This window comes from Gadus morhua, chromosome 11, assembly GCF_902167405.1.
Source record: "Gadus morhua chromosome 11, gadMor3.0, whole genome shotgun sequence".
Classification (NCBI taxonomy): domain Eukaryota; kingdom Metazoa; phylum Chordata; class Actinopteri; order Gadiformes; family Gadidae; genus Gadus; species Gadus morhua.
This window is the reverse complement of record NC_044058.1, coordinates 8,593,774-8,609,825: the sequence shown is the minus strand read 5'-3', so window position 1 is coordinate 8,609,825 and position 16,052 is coordinate 8,593,774. Positions and strand designations below refer to the sequence as shown.

The 16,052-nt window shown below is 44.1% G+C and overlaps 2 protein-coding genes across 2 annotated transcripts in view; one reads left to right on the top strand and one right to left on the bottom strand.

Moving 5' to 3' along the window:
* Nucleotides 1–12,244, top strand: part of cblc (Cbl proto-oncogene C, E3 ubiquitin protein ligase) — a 12,408-nt gene extending 164 nt beyond the window's left edge. Inside the window, exons 1-13 of the mRNA XM_030370129.1 lie at nt 1–1,094; nt 5,176–5,322; nt 5,571–5,727; nt 5,933–6,054; nt 6,224–6,361; nt 6,641–6,728; nt 7,169–7,300; nt 8,620–8,802; nt 9,619–9,759; nt 10,259–10,314; nt 11,003–11,083; nt 11,305–11,357; nt 11,702–12,244. The exon at nt 1–1,094 is cut by the window's left edge and continues 164 nt beyond it. Coding sequence (XP_030225989.1) covers nt 709–1,094; nt 5,176–5,322; nt 5,571–5,727; nt 5,933–6,054; nt 6,224–6,361; nt 6,641–6,728; nt 7,169–7,300; nt 8,620–8,802; nt 9,619–9,759; nt 10,259–10,314; nt 11,003–11,083; nt 11,305–11,357; nt 11,702–11,832 — 1,815 coding nt within the window. The 5' untranslated portion in view covers nt 1–708 and the 3' untranslated portion in view covers nt 11,833–12,244. The remainder of the gene's footprint in view (nt 1,095–5,175; nt 5,323–5,570; nt 5,728–5,932; nt 6,055–6,223; nt 6,362–6,640; nt 6,729–7,168; nt 7,301–8,619; nt 8,803–9,618; nt 9,760–10,258; nt 10,315–11,002; nt 11,084–11,304; nt 11,358–11,701) is intronic.
* A 152-nt stretch (nt 12,245–12,396) lies between these two features.
* LOC115553671 (trypsin) lies at nt 12,397–16,047 on the bottom strand. Its single transcript, XM_030370131.1, has 6 exons — nt 15,987–16,047; nt 15,460–15,616; nt 15,032–15,130; nt 13,886–14,049; nt 13,627–13,763; nt 12,397–12,738 (listed from the first exon to the last, which is right to left on the bottom strand). Exons 1-6 carry the CDS (start codon nt 16,027–16,029, stop codon nt 12,586–12,588), a joined length of 753 nt encoding a protein of 250 aa, XP_030225991.1. The 5' UTR covers nt 16,030–16,047; the 3' UTR covers nt 12,397–12,585.
* Nucleotides 16,048–16,052: the final 5 nt, after the last annotated feature.

Sequence of the window (16,052 nt, the reverse complement as noted above, 5' to 3'; positions counted from 1 at the left end):
TGCATATTTGAAGAGCCGTTTTATGAGAGCCTTAGTCAGGGTGGCTCTCTGTGTCTTGGAGGAAGCAAGTGAAGAGACAGGGAGCATGCCAGGAGTGGAGCCAGTACGACTTGTCCACACATAGTTCTTGTTCAGTGCCCGGTTCCTTCTTTCTCTTCTCAACCCTGTTGGCTGGTCTTCTTCTCGAACTTATGAAGAGGATCTGAAGCTCAGCGGTACAGTAGTCTTTTCTTTTGATTGCCCACGATAAGATGGTTGATCCAGGATATTCGAACCCCTCTTGTTTTTCCGGTAAAGGGTTAGAGTCCAAAGTCCAACGGCACTTAAAGCTGTGTTTCTGAGAGAAGGTTTTTAATAGGTGCTCCTCTGTTAGACACAATAACATGGCAGGCGCTGAACTGTTTGGGTCATTGAGAGGAAGCCACTTGCATGTGACCTGATTTGACTCCTCCACTCACACACACACACACACACACACACACACACACACACACACACACACACACACACACACACACACACACACACACACACACACACACACACACACACACACACACACACACACACACACACACACACACACACACTTGTGCACAGAGTGTCGTGCACACACATGTCATTTGGACGTCATTTGGATCTCATCACCATCAAGAGCAAGACACAACAAAGACACCGCCAGCATCTGGCATTCTTCTGCCTAGAGCGATGGCATCAGACGGGGCCACGGGGGACCTCAGGGGCCCCAAAGCCAGCGGAGGGGGGCTGCGGGCCCTGGGCAGTGGGGCGGACCGGCGGACGGTGGACAAGACCCTAAAGAGGCTGGAGAAGCTCCACCAGCTGAGCTCCAACCCGCGGCTGGCCCTGAAGAACAGCCCGCCCTACCTGCCCGACCTGGTGTCCCAGACCATGAGGGCTCTGACGCAGGTCTGGGAGCCCCACCGTGTGGCCGGGGCGGCGGGCCCGGAGCCCCGGGGGGACGAGGCTGAGTACCTGAGGGTCCACGCCAGGCAGCTGCTGGATAAGACGGAGCGCGCACTGCTGCTGTTCAAAGAGGGCCGCGACAAGATGTACGAGGAGACGTCCAACTGCAGGTAGGCCGGCCGCGGCCGCTGGGGATGGGGCACCCTGTGGGGAGATAGCCAGATGGAGGGGGACATTTGGTTGGCAAAATGATTAGCTTAAAAAATGCAATCCTAGCCCGGAAATATACATGTAACAAAATTTGATTTATCTAATACTTCCTGGTAGCTCTTGAATAATTTTTTTGTTTGTTTTTGTTTTCCATGAATGTAGTAGCAAAATATGTGCTTCAATGGGGCACATTGTATGGTGTGTATTTAACGTAAACACAGTGAATCTTTGTGTACATTTTGAGAAAAAGAATAACCTCTTTCTCCTCATTAGCCTTCGGTTTAGGCAGCCATTTTGTTTCAGACTCCTACTATCCGCCAGATAATGTAGTGAGTTATTTTAGAAATAAAATAAGTAGATTATTTTGGCCTGACCCTTCCCTAGGTCAAATAAACCCCCCTTTGGGGTCAAAGAGAGGCAGCCTCTCCCACACACGTGTAAAGAGGGGGTTTAATATTCAGCGTAACTTATTTATATCTTTACTTTTCTCCAACATCACCTCTAATTTACCGGCGGCTGCACACACACATCTTATGATAACGAATTATTGTGGGCCTAAAAAATGTACAGAAAAACAAACCAATTGAACCATTATATTATACATATTATTATACTTAACTGGAAATGTAATATTCTTTATAATTTATTTATTGTAACATAAAATATTCATAAGGTTTTCAATCTACTAGATACATGTGCCGTTTAGTGGGCTTCAAAGGATACTGAAAGAAGCCCAAATAGAATACAATGAAGTTGGGTCTGTTAGTTTGGAGCTGGTCAGACTGCTAATGGAACAGAGGAAACATTCTGGTTCTGACAGAACACACAGAGGGCAGACAGGACTGGGCACCAACAGGGCTTTATGATGCTAATGCTGAGAAACAAACATTACAAGCCGTTAAGTGTGTGTGTGTGTGTGTGTGTGTGTGTGTGTGTGTGTGTGTGTGTGTGTGTGTGTGCGTGCGTGCGTGCGTGCGTGCGTGCGTGCGTGCGTGCGTGCGTGTGTGTGTGTGTGTGTGTGTGTTTGTGCATGTGCGTGTGTGCGTATGCGTGTGCATGTGCATGTATGTGTCTTTGTTTGTTTGTGTGTGTGCATGGGTGTGTGTGTATGTTTGTTATGTAGCTCCTTTGTTTGCACATATTTACTCCTTGAAATAATTTAATTTAGAGAAATCTACTTTCCTATAAACCTCAATATAAAAAAATATATACAACACATAAATATATGTTAACGCCTGAAACAAACAACTAAAGCCCACTTGGTCAACCTTACACACACACACACACACACACACATACACACACACACACCACACACACACACACACACACACATGCAAACACACCTATGGGGAGGCCATTGTATACGTCCCCACATGTACACACACACACACGCACACACACACACACACACACACACACACACACACACACACACACACACACACACACACACACACACACACACACACACACACACACACACACACACATACACACACTCACACACAAAAATCCAAAGTTAGTAGTAACTTTGTGAAACTAAACTCCAATTATATTATTCTGAGCATGTTAGCCAGTCCCTCCAGAAACGTGATTATGCGATCGCATAAATCAACGCATAATCAACATAAAGTGCCGATTTCCGCACAAAATACGCGGGGATTGCATGATTTCATAATCCCCGCATTTTCGTTGCAAAAAAGTCACATATATCTTAGCAGAAAGTTGAAAAATGTTGCGTTTACTTTTACACAAAAGCAGCCATTACCCCTGTTGCCATGGGAACGTTATGAAGTGATGTAATTACGCGACATGAATGTCATCGAAGGTTCCCGCATTATTTCGCAAGTTCCCGCAATTTTTGGAAGTTCCCGCAATTCCATTGCAGAAAATTGCATAAATATGCTGCAAATTTCATCGCATTTTTTACGAAAACGTGCTGCACAATCAAGGATTTATGGCCGCAAAAATCACCAAAAAACACCGCATTTTTCTGGTTACTGGTTAGCTCGCTTGTTGCTAGATCGGACAAGTCTGTCTACCAGTGAATTCAAGTTCAGACATTGTACCATGCAGAGACGAAGGCATGCACACAAAGGTGAGGTTTGAGGTTTGGCGGCCTCCCTTTGAGAAATCAATAGTTGGCGAGCAGAGTCTCACGGGAATGCCGGAGAGCGTGGCTGTGTGATATGTTTATTACTGAATCACAGAACAGAAGAATGTGTGTGTGTGTGTGTGTGTGTGTGTGTGTGTGTGTGTGTGTGTGTGTGTGTGTGTGTGTGTGTGTGTGTGTGTGTGTGTGTGTGTGTGTGTGTGTGTGTGTTCTCAGCAGACAAACACACACACGCAAGCAAAGCAGACACCCGGTTGCTGAATGTCCTTTAAGGCTGATTGATGTTTTCATATAAATAGCTTTTTCAGGTACGTTGTCTATTCCAAACAAATATAACCTCTACCACACGCACCTACGCAGACAGACGCTTTACGGCATGAAGTATATGAAGGTTAAGGTACCAGGAGTCTATCAAACGGAGACAGAAGAAAGACAACAAAACATTGCAGCTCACCGTCGGCCACTATATTCACACACATCCAGTGACATTTACACAAATGCACACAAGCATGTGCATCAAGCACGTGCATCAAAAATGTGTAAAGTATGTGTCAACGTAGTTTGAAGTAACTTTACTCGCAACATTATAGGGCCACATGCCCTATATACATATAGGAAACAGGGCAGCTTGCTCTGCAGTAAAAGCACATTTTAAATTCTCTCAGAGGAAGCCGAATTGATGTAAATAATTCACATCTCACTCTACCGTTTGAAAGCTGAATTTAAGGCTCTTCAAAGAGTCTTATGGCGTAGGTGAGCTGCACCGGGACATATCGTGAGTTAGCTAGACACTGGCCAACGGAACGTTTTGTGGTCACAAGCAGTCAAGAAAGCGTGTACTGCATCCTGTTGGGCCGAACAACTTGTTGCAGCTCTGCTCTTGTATGCCTGTGGTGTGTATGTGTGTGTGTGTGTGTGTGTGTGTGTGTGTGTGTGTGTGTGTGTGTGTGTGTGTGTGTGTGTGTGTGTGTGTGTGTGGGTGTGTGTGTTCACATTGTTCTTACAGTAAATAGGTTACAATTCATAGATCACAGACGAAGGCAACTCTACCCAACCTGTTACCAATGTATATATAGCCCTCCATGAATTATGAAATGACTCTTACTAGTACTACATACAATGACCAAATGCAATAACAGAGATAGGATTTGAAGCTCATGACATATTCTAGTGACATAATAGGATACGCATACGAGACTGAGGATTATATAGGTTATAAAGCATTTTCTATTGTGTAATAATTATACTTGTATGTGCAGGGGGTTTAAAATATCTTTACTTTCAATGCCTCAGTATTTAAATAACAAGACATTTAGGTAATTCCGTTTACCCTGACATTCATTTTACTCTTTGCCTCACTGTGTATACACATGTTTACTGTGATCACAAACAGTTCTGACGCCTAACAATTATGTTACCGCTGACCAAAGTGGGAGTTAAACGGAGGATTAAGATCTGTATCTAGAAACGTAAAATAACCATGACATATCACAGATGGAGGTATCTGCCATACACCAACCGAATATCTTTTCAGAAAAATGTCAAAAAGGATATCATCTCAAAGGAGGCAAATTAAATTGTAGGTAAGGGGACTGAATCCCCGCCCCCAGGCTGCCTTGTGTAGTTCGTACTTCCACTATCACTGTGATGTAGGTGGCTGGCTTGGCCCCTTGATTACCCATTTGGCTACGGAGCCAAAAGGGAAAAAATAACCATTATATCAGCATGAAGGAGTAGAAGGAAATCCATAGAGTAAAATTGGGTGAGACTGCAATTTATTTAACGGGACATCATTTTCTGATCCTTATTGCATCATGATTACCCATAATAACAGAATTTAGAGGACAGTTACTGATTTCTTTAATGGTTGTATTTCCCCCCCTTTATTTTGATTTGATCCTTATTGTTAATTTCTCCATTTGCAGGAGGAACCTGACCAAACTGTCCCTGCTGTTCAGCCACATGTTGTGTGAGCTGAAGGCCCTGTTTCCCGATGGCAAGTTCCAGGGTGACAGCTTCAGGCTCACCAAGACAGAAGCAGAGGAGTTCTGGAGAGGCTCTTTTGGGAAAAAGTGAGAAGGGGTGGAGCCCCGGCTAGGGTTGCAGCTGGGAGGGCCATGGGGCAGGGACGAGCCGGGAAATGTAACTACTGTGCCTCGTTGAAAACTGTTTTTAAAAATCCAAAATGTCAGGAATACAACATTGCAGGGCAGGGTTCTTTTTAACTCGATTGACTAACCTAACAGATTTAATTCATGCTGGGTTGGTTTAGTAGTCACAATGTGTGCACCAACCTCTCTCTCTCTCTCTCCCTCTGAAGGTGCATAGTGCACTGGACCGCTCTCAAGGAGCAGCTCAGAGCGGTCCACTTGTTTGAGGAGGGGATGGAGTCCATGGCGCTGAAATCTACGGTAGACCTCACCTGCAATGACCACGTGTCCGTGTTTGAGTTCGACATCTTCACCAGATTGTTTCAGGTACATTGCATTTTTGTCCACCTGATTCCATTTGTTAGGAGGAATGCCAGATATTCTAGTCGTGGTAACAGTGTTTGACTTCCAGTTGAAAGGCTCTGGGTTTAAGCCCAATGTCTGAAGTCTGCCTGTAGGCATCCTTGAGCAAGAACGCTGACCGGCTCATTACTAAAAGCAGGTTGTTTTCTGAGATATATCGTCTTTTCAGCCCTGGAGATCACTCGTAAGGAACTGGAACCAGTTGGCAGTGACACACCCGGGCTACATGGCCTTCCTGACCTACGACCAGGTCAAAACCCGCCTGATGCACTACCTACACAGGCCAGGGAGGTGAGCTCAAAGTGTACCGTCCAGCTTCAAGCAGCAGGCTGATTGGCTGACATTGGTGTCATCATCGGAGTGTTCTACCTCCTCTCTGATAATATTAACATCAGGTCCATATGCACTTTAGTAAGATGTAAAACACGAGTGTTGTTTCAACTATTGTTTTTTTATTCAGTTACATCTTCAGGTTGAGTTGCACTAAGATGGGCCAGTGGGCTATTGGTCATGTGACCAAAGAGGGGGCTATCATTCAAACTATACCACAGAACACACCTCTCTACCAGGCACTCGTCAAGGGTTTCAAGGCAGGATGGTGAGCATCCACAAACACACACACGAGCACAATTGCACACTCACTCATTTACAGCTTCTTCAATTTCCTTGACATAACACAATCTTCATGTTCTTTTACCCAAGCAAAAATGTTTTATCAATGGTCATGTTTAATATTATCACTCACCAATGTGAACAATTTAGAAGTACATGGATATAAGTAATACTAGTTTATAGATAAATAAGATATAAACATTTTAAGAATCAACCTCAACAAAACCAACAGAGCTATCAATAACAATAATTCTCTCTCTCTCAGCTACCTCTACCCAGATGGGCGGGACGTGAACCCAGACCTCACTGGTCTTTGTGAGCCCACCCACAGGAGCAGAGTGAGAGTTACTGAGGTAAAACCACACAATACACAACACCCAACAGTACAATAAGAGTCCTCTGTCATTTTAGGGGTGGGACACCGGCCACATCAGAAAGTTAACCTATATTAGTGACTTGGAAACGATTAACAATAAATAACATCAAACAAGGTGCCAGTGTTCATTTAATGCTGGTGATGGAGCTCACTGCACTTGAAGGATTTGGATGCAAAAATATTTATGAACCAAAGTACAAAATAGTTATTGGCTGCTCTGTATGTATATCATGGCAGTTCTTATGTTCCCCATTAGTTCATTCCTAATATTAAACCTGTCTACTGTACATTATCCTCTCTCCTCCTCCTCTCTCCTCTTCTCCCTCTCCTCCTCCCCCTCCCCCCTCCCCCCCTCCTCCTCCTCCTCCTCCTCCTCCTCCTCCTCCTCCTCCTCCTCCTCCTCCTACTCCCTTACAGGAGCAGTATGAGCTGTACTGTGAGATTGGCAGCACCTTCCAGCTCTGTAAGATCTGCACAGAGCGGGACAAGAACATACGCATACAGCCCTGTGGCCATCTACTCTGCCTGCCCTGCCTCACTGCCTGGCAGGTGTGTGTGTGTGTGTGTGTGTGTGTGTGTGTGTGTGTGTGTGTGTGTGTGTGTGTGTGTGTGTGTGTGTGTGTGTGTGTGTTTGTGTGTGCGTGTGCGTGTGCGTGTGCGTGTGCGTGTGTGTGTGTGTGTGTGTGGGGGGGGTTTGTGTGTGTGTGTGTGTTTGTGTGTGTTTGTGTGTGTGTGGGTTGCGGTGGCTGCATAACCGTCCCAGGACCAATGCTATGTTAGTATCTCAAGGCCTGTGATGCGGCCGTATGAAAGTTTTTCTCCAAAGCAGGTCAGAACTGAGTTTGGATAACAATCAACCAGACTAATTGGCTGTTGAACGTATTAGTGGATGCTTTCGCAGAGTTAGTAATTACTAGTGGAAATTTAGTAGTAAGTTGTAATTTTGCTACACATCTGCTAATGCAGATCCAATATCTCTGAAAATAGTTACATGTTAAATATGGGCTAATTAAACACAATGCGTTTTGATTGGCCCTTGTTTTCGAGAATCCTTCAGTAACTCTAGAGTCCAGAGTCCAGATTCAATGGTTAGCCAGACTACCGTATTTCTATGTTGTTGTTTCTGTGTCTGGGACAGTTTGACATTTACCAAACAACTTCCTGTGGAAGAGACACCTCCCACTCACTCTGTGAAATACTCACCTCCAGCACATTCAGAGAGAGCAAGACAGAGAGAGAGAGAGAGAGAGAGAGAGAGAGAGAGAGAGAGAGAGAGAGAGAGAGAGAGAGAGAGAGAGAGAGAGAGAGAGAGAGAGAGAGAGAGTGAGAGAGAGAGATTAAAAGACAGATAAAGACACAGATTAAGAGACAGATTTAGAGACAGATAACTAAAGAACGTAGAAGAGTAACCCAAAACACTAAAGCTGTGGTGTGTTACAACGGACAAATGCATTGGTGCACTTTCAAAGTTCAAGTTCTGCTATTCTTTACAGGATATCCCTGCATAATATACTGCAGTTTTTTTCCAACATTTCTATGATGGAAAATACACAACAGGGACACACGCAGGCACACACATAAACACGTACACACACACACACGTACACACACACACACACACACACACAAACACACACACACACACACACACACACACACACACACACACACACACACACACACACACACACACACACACACACACACACACGCGCGCGCACACACACACACACGCGCACACACACGCGCACACACACACACACACATACACACACACACCTTAAAGAATACAATAATAATGATAATATATCAAATATAACACAACCAAAAGTCACAATCATTATATTAATAATAAGCTGTTATGACAGAAATCGGACGGCCACTCCTGTCCGTACTGCCGCTGTGACATCAGAGGGACCGAGTCCATTGTCGTCGACAGCTTCAGGCCAGGAGGCTGGGAGGAAGAGGAGGATGGGGAGGTGGAGGACGATGCTGAGGACGATCATGAGGACGTGGAGTTGGTGATGAAGGAGGTGGCTGCCCTGAGGAAGGTAGGAGAGAGAGACAGAGAGAGAGACAAAGAGAGACGCAGAGAGAGAGAGAGAGAGAGAGAGAGAGAGAGAGAGAGAGACGAAGAGACAGAGAGCGAGAGAGGCGCAGAGAGAGAGAGACCCAGAGAGAGACAGAGCTACAGAGAGGTAGATAAAGAGTGACAGAGAGACAGACAAAGATAAGACAGACACAGTGAGAGAGAGAGAGAGAGAGAGAGAGAGAGAGAGAGAGAGAGAGAGAGAGAGAGAGAGAGAGAGAGAGAGAGAGAGAGAGAGAGAGAGAGAGAGAGAGAGAAGGAGAGAGAGAGAGAGACAGAGAGAGAGACGAAGAGAGAGACGAAGAGAGACAGAGAGAGACACACAGAGAGAGACACAGAGGGACAGACAGAGAGGCAGAGAAACAGAGAGGTAGATAAAGAGAGACAGAGAGACGGACAAAGAGAAAGACAGACACAGTGAGATGGATAGAGAGAGAGCGAGAGAGAGAGAGAGAGAGAGAGAGAGAGAGAGAGAGAGAGAGAGAGAGAGAGAGAGAGAGAGAGAGAGAGAGAGGGGAATGAGGAAGAGAGAGAGAGAGGAATGAGGAAGAGAGAGAGAGGGTTTGGTCCTTCATTGAAAAGAGACAGATAGGGGTATGGGGAAACTGGTAAGGGGACAATGCTAGTGATATTAGGGGGAAACAGGGAGAGTTGGGTTAAGCACAAGGTCAGAACAAGAGGAGAGGGACATGAGATGTAGAGTGCCTCAGTCTGTGTCTCAGGGAAATCGCTATGCCGTGATCCAAACACCCCAATCTCTCTCTCTCTCCCTCCCCAGCTATCAAGTAAGGAGCACCGTCTGGGCCCCCCAACCGTGCCTCTGAAGCCGGTCGGGGTCCCTGGTGTCCCACCCCAACTGCCTAACCGCCGCCCACTAACACCCCCCCCCAAACCCCCCCGACAAGCGTACTCCCTGGCGGTAGGTCTCCACGGAAACATAAAAACATAATCCATACTTGGCTGCCTTGATTCATCCTGGTTGGCTTTTAGAAACTGTAGTCATCACTATTGACTAATTTCAAAATAATAACCAAAGTTGTACACATACAAATATACAATGTATATCAGTTACCTGTCATTGGTCCTTTTCCAGTTACCAGATAGTCATTCTAACCTTTGGCTACAATCCCTCCCTAATTGAGAGAGAGTGCTCTTGCACAAGACGGGGCCATTGTGCAAGAGACTGAAACCTGAACATCAACATTAAGCTTCATTAAAAAATCCTTTCCTTTGAGAATGCTTACAGGTAATAGGTGGAAATAGGGCTCAAACCCAAACACCCTTAACCCTAGATTTTCCCTGGCCACTTTAGACCGCAAAAAATATTAGAGTGTGCCACAGTGAAAATGCATAAGGTAGTATAGTAAGAGGGTTAAGGAAATCATTGAACGTGATGCCTGTCTCCGTTCCTTCTCAAGGCTCAAACTGGTAATCACGCAACAACAAAGCACTTGCCTCCAGCCAAAAACACAAGGTAAGTTGTACTATACTTTATGATGTAGGTTTTGGAAAGCACCAACCAAATAGAACAGCCTTAAAGCCAATCTTTGAACATGTATGTTGTTAGTTGTAGCTGTAGCTGATTTACATGAGCTTAAAACTCATGTCTAACATTAACGGATTCAAAACCGTTGGGAGTTCATATTAGTTGGATCCCAGACTTAAGTATCAATAAAAGTGGCTTAAATGTATGTTTTTATAAACCCCTGGTCTCCACGTTTACCTTGGGATGCTGTTTGTAAACCTTTGCTGCTCAAAAGTAATAAAAAAAAAACGGCACAGCCAGCAGTTCCCACTATTTGACATTTTGCATTCAATTTAGAAATTCGATTTGGATGTAAGATTTAGCATTTTGATTAGTGATTTATATTTATATTTAACATATTATAATTCAAATTTTGAATATAAGAAAAAGAAAATTGCAGTGGTCTTTAGAGCTTATTTGCCAAATCTTGAAGAAATTAAGAAAAGCTTGAATAAATCAGGAACAAGTGAGGCACTTTTTCTGTCAGCAAAAGTTTACAAACGGTACACCATAATTGATAAAAAGCAGTGGCTATAACAGTGTTTTCCTCCCCAAAAGTTACCGTTTATTACATTTCAATGCCATGAAGCGAGGATTGACACGCTTGTATTCAGTGTTTGTCTTTGATTGTCCGCAGTCAACAGGGGGAGCCAGAGAGCAGCGAGGAGGAGTCAAGCAGTGGCCTGCGACCACCTAAGCCACACCCACGTTCTCTCAGGTAATAGGCAGCTGGGTTCCACAGAGACCCACAGTAATTACATCTTCACATATCGATAATGGGAATAAAACACAAACTTTGAACACAAAACTAACAGTGAGCTGATAAACTGTACAGGCAACAGGTGCATTTGGATCATTTGCCTACTTTGTCTGATGTATCATGCAAAATACTTTATCATTGAGTTGTACATGTTCATCATGGTTGTTATTCCTTTACAGTATGGAATGCCTTAGAGACACACAGAAACCTAAGTCGAAAAAGGGTGAAAAGGGTAAGTAGCAGGATACCGTATGTGTACTATGCATACAATGTGAAAAGCATGCGTCTAACTTATTTGCGTAGTTATTTTTTTATTTAGGCTGAACCTAATAAGCATTTAGTGGGTTATCTTTAAAAACAAAATTATTATTTTTTCTAATTTAGGCTGAACTAGCTTTTAATAGACATTGATAATACACTGTCTTTTGATTTGAGAACAACGTATTGGAACATTGTATGCATTTAGTTGTTTGCTAATAGTACATATTTTTCTGCACACCACTATTTTAAACTTAATCTCATTATTTAGTAGTGTTCCTAAGGATTGTGTACTTTCGGTTTTTCTCTCTCTTCTAGGTGAAGCAGTATGGCAAGTTTCTGATCTGGACACAGAGTACCCGTCTGTGAGAGGACGAGGGAAGAGGAGAGAAGAGCTAAAGCAAGAGGCCTCGCCACAGAAACAGGTGGACAGAACCATGTACACGTGACCCTTCTTTTTTTATTTTATATGAGAAGGGGGAAGGCACTGGTTACTCCATCACTGTAATTGACCAAGTGTGTTCCTTATAGTCATAAGCAACAGATATAAATAATGGATTGTATTTGGTGATTACCCAATCCGTGCATTTTAATAGCTATTTGGTAACTATAGCTTCCTCTTCCATTAGATACAAAACTCATTAAATGTTTTGAACCTTTAATTTGTACGTGTTCTTCCCTTGCTGCCAATAGAGATGTTTTATTAATGCATTTGTGACCAGATCATAATGGGAGCATTAGTTCAGCTAATGTGGATTATAAAACTGCTGTTATGTGCTACCTCATCATCTTGTATGATAATCCATTGTGATAAAATGTAATTTAACACGTTTGTACTTTTGAATAAAAAAGCGGATGTACCTCGTTTGTTAATAAATGCCGATACGCACACGCACACGCACACGCACACGCACACACACACACACACACACACACACAATAATTAATGTACTGTATTGTCTGAATCTTAGCTTTTCCAACAGGTCAGTCAACTGCAAACGCAACAACAGGGATGAGCATGTAGACATTGCTTTTATTCACCATTTCACTTTCTGTCGATCTTGGACTTCTCAGCTGGCAGGAGACTTTTTGAGGAGATTATGAGTTGGATTCAAGTGGGATGAAAGAAGCAAGGAAGAGATTGTAGAAGAGGGACAAGATGAAGGAGGAGGGGAGCGTTGTACTCAATCTGCTTGGCCAGTTCAGGGGTTGGCATCCAGTGTGGTTTGGATCCAGGAGAGGAACTCGTACACCTTGACGTACACGCCGGGGGAGTTGGGCTCAGCGCAGCCCCGTCCCCAGGACACCAGGCCGGTGAGCACTCCCTCACACACCAGTGGGCTTCCAGAGTCCCCCTGGGAGGGAGAGGGAGAGGTAGAAACAGGCAGGGGGACGGGGGTGAACATGGACTTGGTGTACAAGACAGACTGCAGACCGTTGATGGGCTGTGTCCAAAATCATTCCCTATGTAAGGCTGTATTTGGAGCATCACTAATTCATCCTGCTGTCCTAAATCAAGTGCTGTCTGATTGTAGAAATCTGGTAGCCTGTATAGTGCACTACTACTTAAAACAGCAATATGTACGATTGACCCCCACAGCTAGTAGGCGGCACGTAACTCGGCTGGGTGGGAGGGGATTTGGGAGTGTCAATAGTAGGTTTCTTGTAAACAAAGAGAGAGGTTCATTTGTAGAATATATCAGTTATAGGATGGGATTTTATTGATAACATTATTGAATCACTATTGATCAACATTGACAACAGTTATGTCAAGATAATTCATAGCTACAAGCTAGTATAAATGTTATGTAATCCAGCTTTAATGCCCCTAATGCACTGTCCAACAAAGTATACAAGCTATGTACACTCTTCACTAGACTAGCGTAGGGCAGGAAAGTCTAGCCAAACGCTTCTGGGTTCAAACCCATAGCCAAACTGCTCCTTGTGCCCCTGTTTGTGTGTCAATCCTGATGTATAAGAGACAGATCCGCCTACCTATTGGACTGTGGCAACTGATAGGATGATGATCCATAGAGCATCTGGATGGCTGACCCATGTGTGATGTCACTACAGGCTTGTTCCTTAAATTACCTGTGGTGGCTATTCACCGTCAAAACCGCTGGTTGAAATGGGGGCCTCATAAAATTACATGTATAGTGCACATAATTAAAAAAATAACTGAATAAATTTGAAAAAAAACATGCGTCCGTTCAATTCATTGACTAGTAAATAGTAAATCTCACGTTGCAAACGTCCCTGCCCCCATCCATGAATCCGACGCACATCATCCTGGGGCTGATCATGCCCGGGTAGGAGGCCTGGCAGGCAACTGGCTCCACGATGGGCACGTCCAGACACTGCAGCCTGGTGGGCAGGTTCACTATTGAAGGAAGCACAGCATTAGCTTCGTTCACTCCTTAGTCTGGACAAAACAAGCAGCGAGATTAGGTTTTTTTCCGAAAACATGTCCCAGTCTGGTTAAAGCTGGTGTGGTAAGCTCACCCTCTCCACCCATGGCCATGTTGCCCCAGCCAGACACGGAGCAGAGCATGCCCCCGTCAGGGAGGCCCGTGGGCAGGGAGATGGGGGCCACTGACTGGGTCACCTCCACGGGATGGTACAGCTTGATCATCATCATGTCGTAGTCCAGCGTCTGGTAGTCATACCTGCCATCAGAGAGAACAGCGATGGGAAGATGTTGGCGGCAGGGTTTATGTAGTGGCTAGTATGGTCCGGCTCCCAGTGTTAAGGTACAAGGTCGGACCTCAATCCCCCAATGTCTGCAGCTTAACCTGGCACTAAAGACCAAGAGTCTTCACCCCCGATATGCTCCGATATAGCCTACATATTAGTTCACTGTAAGTCACTTTTTATACAATCTAAATGTTAGGGCTGGATAGTGTTTCATATTTTCAATACCAAGACAATGGTTTCTGTTCCAAAACCGAATTAATACTTTTGGAGCAAAATAAATACAGTGCAAACACATTTTTGTTTGCAGGCAGCTGTGGTTCCATTTCATTTAGTTCATCACCTCTCACCGATAAATATATTATGCATATTTATTAGAGCTGTCAGTTAAACGCGTTATTAACGACGTTAACGCAAACCAATTTTAACGGCGTTAAAAAATGTATTGTGCGATTAACGCAATTGTTTTATTTAAAAAAAAAATATATATATATATATATATATTTTTTTTTCTTTGGCTCAAAACATAGAAGCAGTAGCCTGACTGCTATGTTCAAATTACATTTTTTCAAAGCAGTCGTTTAATTGCACTATAGGCTCTTTTTTTGTATCGTTCTGTTTTGATCAGTATATGCCAATGTTGTTATCAATAAAAAATCATTTGCACAAGGCAAGCCGATGCACTTCACCATGTTGATAAGATAATTAAAATGAGAAGAATTATGGGACAAAATAATCAAGGGATATTTAGCATAGAAAAAGAATTTGCGATTAAACACGATTAATCGTGAGTTAACTATGACATCAATGCGATTAATCACGATTAAATATTTTAATCGCTTGACAGCTCTAATATTTATATTTATCTATTTTTATCTTTTTGATTTAATTATTCATTTTATTTTATTGTTAGGTTTTTGTTTATGCTTAGGTTAGTGTGTGACTGAGTTGACTCACAGCTCATGCCAGAAGATGGTATTCGTCTTCACGAGCTGCTCAGTGCCCTCAAACACACGCAGATCGTGCTCCCCAAGCATCACCTGCATGTAGTAGGGACTGGTGAGAGAGAGAGAGAGAGAGAGAGAGAGAGAGAGAGAGAGAGAGAGAGAGAGAGAGAGAGAGAGAGAGAGAGAGAGAGAGAGAGAGAGAGAGAGAGAGAGAGAGAGAGAGAGAGAGAGAGAGAGAGAGAGAGAGAGAGAGAGAGAGAGAGAGAGAGAGAGAGAGAGAGAGAGAGAGAGAGAGAGAGAGAGAGAGAGAGAGAGAGAGAGAGAGAGAGAGAGAGAGAGAGAGAGAGAGAGAGAGAGGAGAAAAAAGTAACCAGTAAATGCCGGTTCAAAATCCTCGACTAGAATTCTTGCCTTGCCCAAAATAGCAGTCATACTCACTTGTACCAGCAGTGGGCAACAGAAAGCACCCACTGGTCGTTGATTAGCACGCCGCCGCAGAAGTGGTATCCGTAGTTCAGGGAGGCCATGAATGGACGGGAGTTAGGCTCACATTCGTGTCCTCCGACGATCTTCCCTACATCACGGGGCACTGCCGCTGTACGACACATCGGAAAGTCAGGACCATACAGACAATTCATACATATCTTAATTAAAAAAAACATCTGTCTTTGTGTGTGGATTTGTATCTGTAGACGTTTGTGTGTTGCCTATCTGGTTGTGTTTGTGTCTGCATGGGTATACCTGGGAGCTTACCTCTATTTATCAGTGTGTGTGTGTGTGTGTGTGTGTGTGCGTGTGTGTGCGTGTGTGTGCGTGTGTGTGTGCGTGTGTGTGCGTGTGTGTGTGTGTGTGTGTGTGTGTGTGTGTGTGTGTGTGTGTCTCTGTCTGTCTGTCTGTCTGTCTGTCTGTCTGTCTGTCTGTCTGTCTGTCTGTCTGTCTGTCTGTCTGTCTGTGTGGGAGTTTACCAGCAGCAGCACCCAGCAGCATTAGCAGAGCCAGTCCAATCATGGTGTTGCTCGGGTACGGTGAAG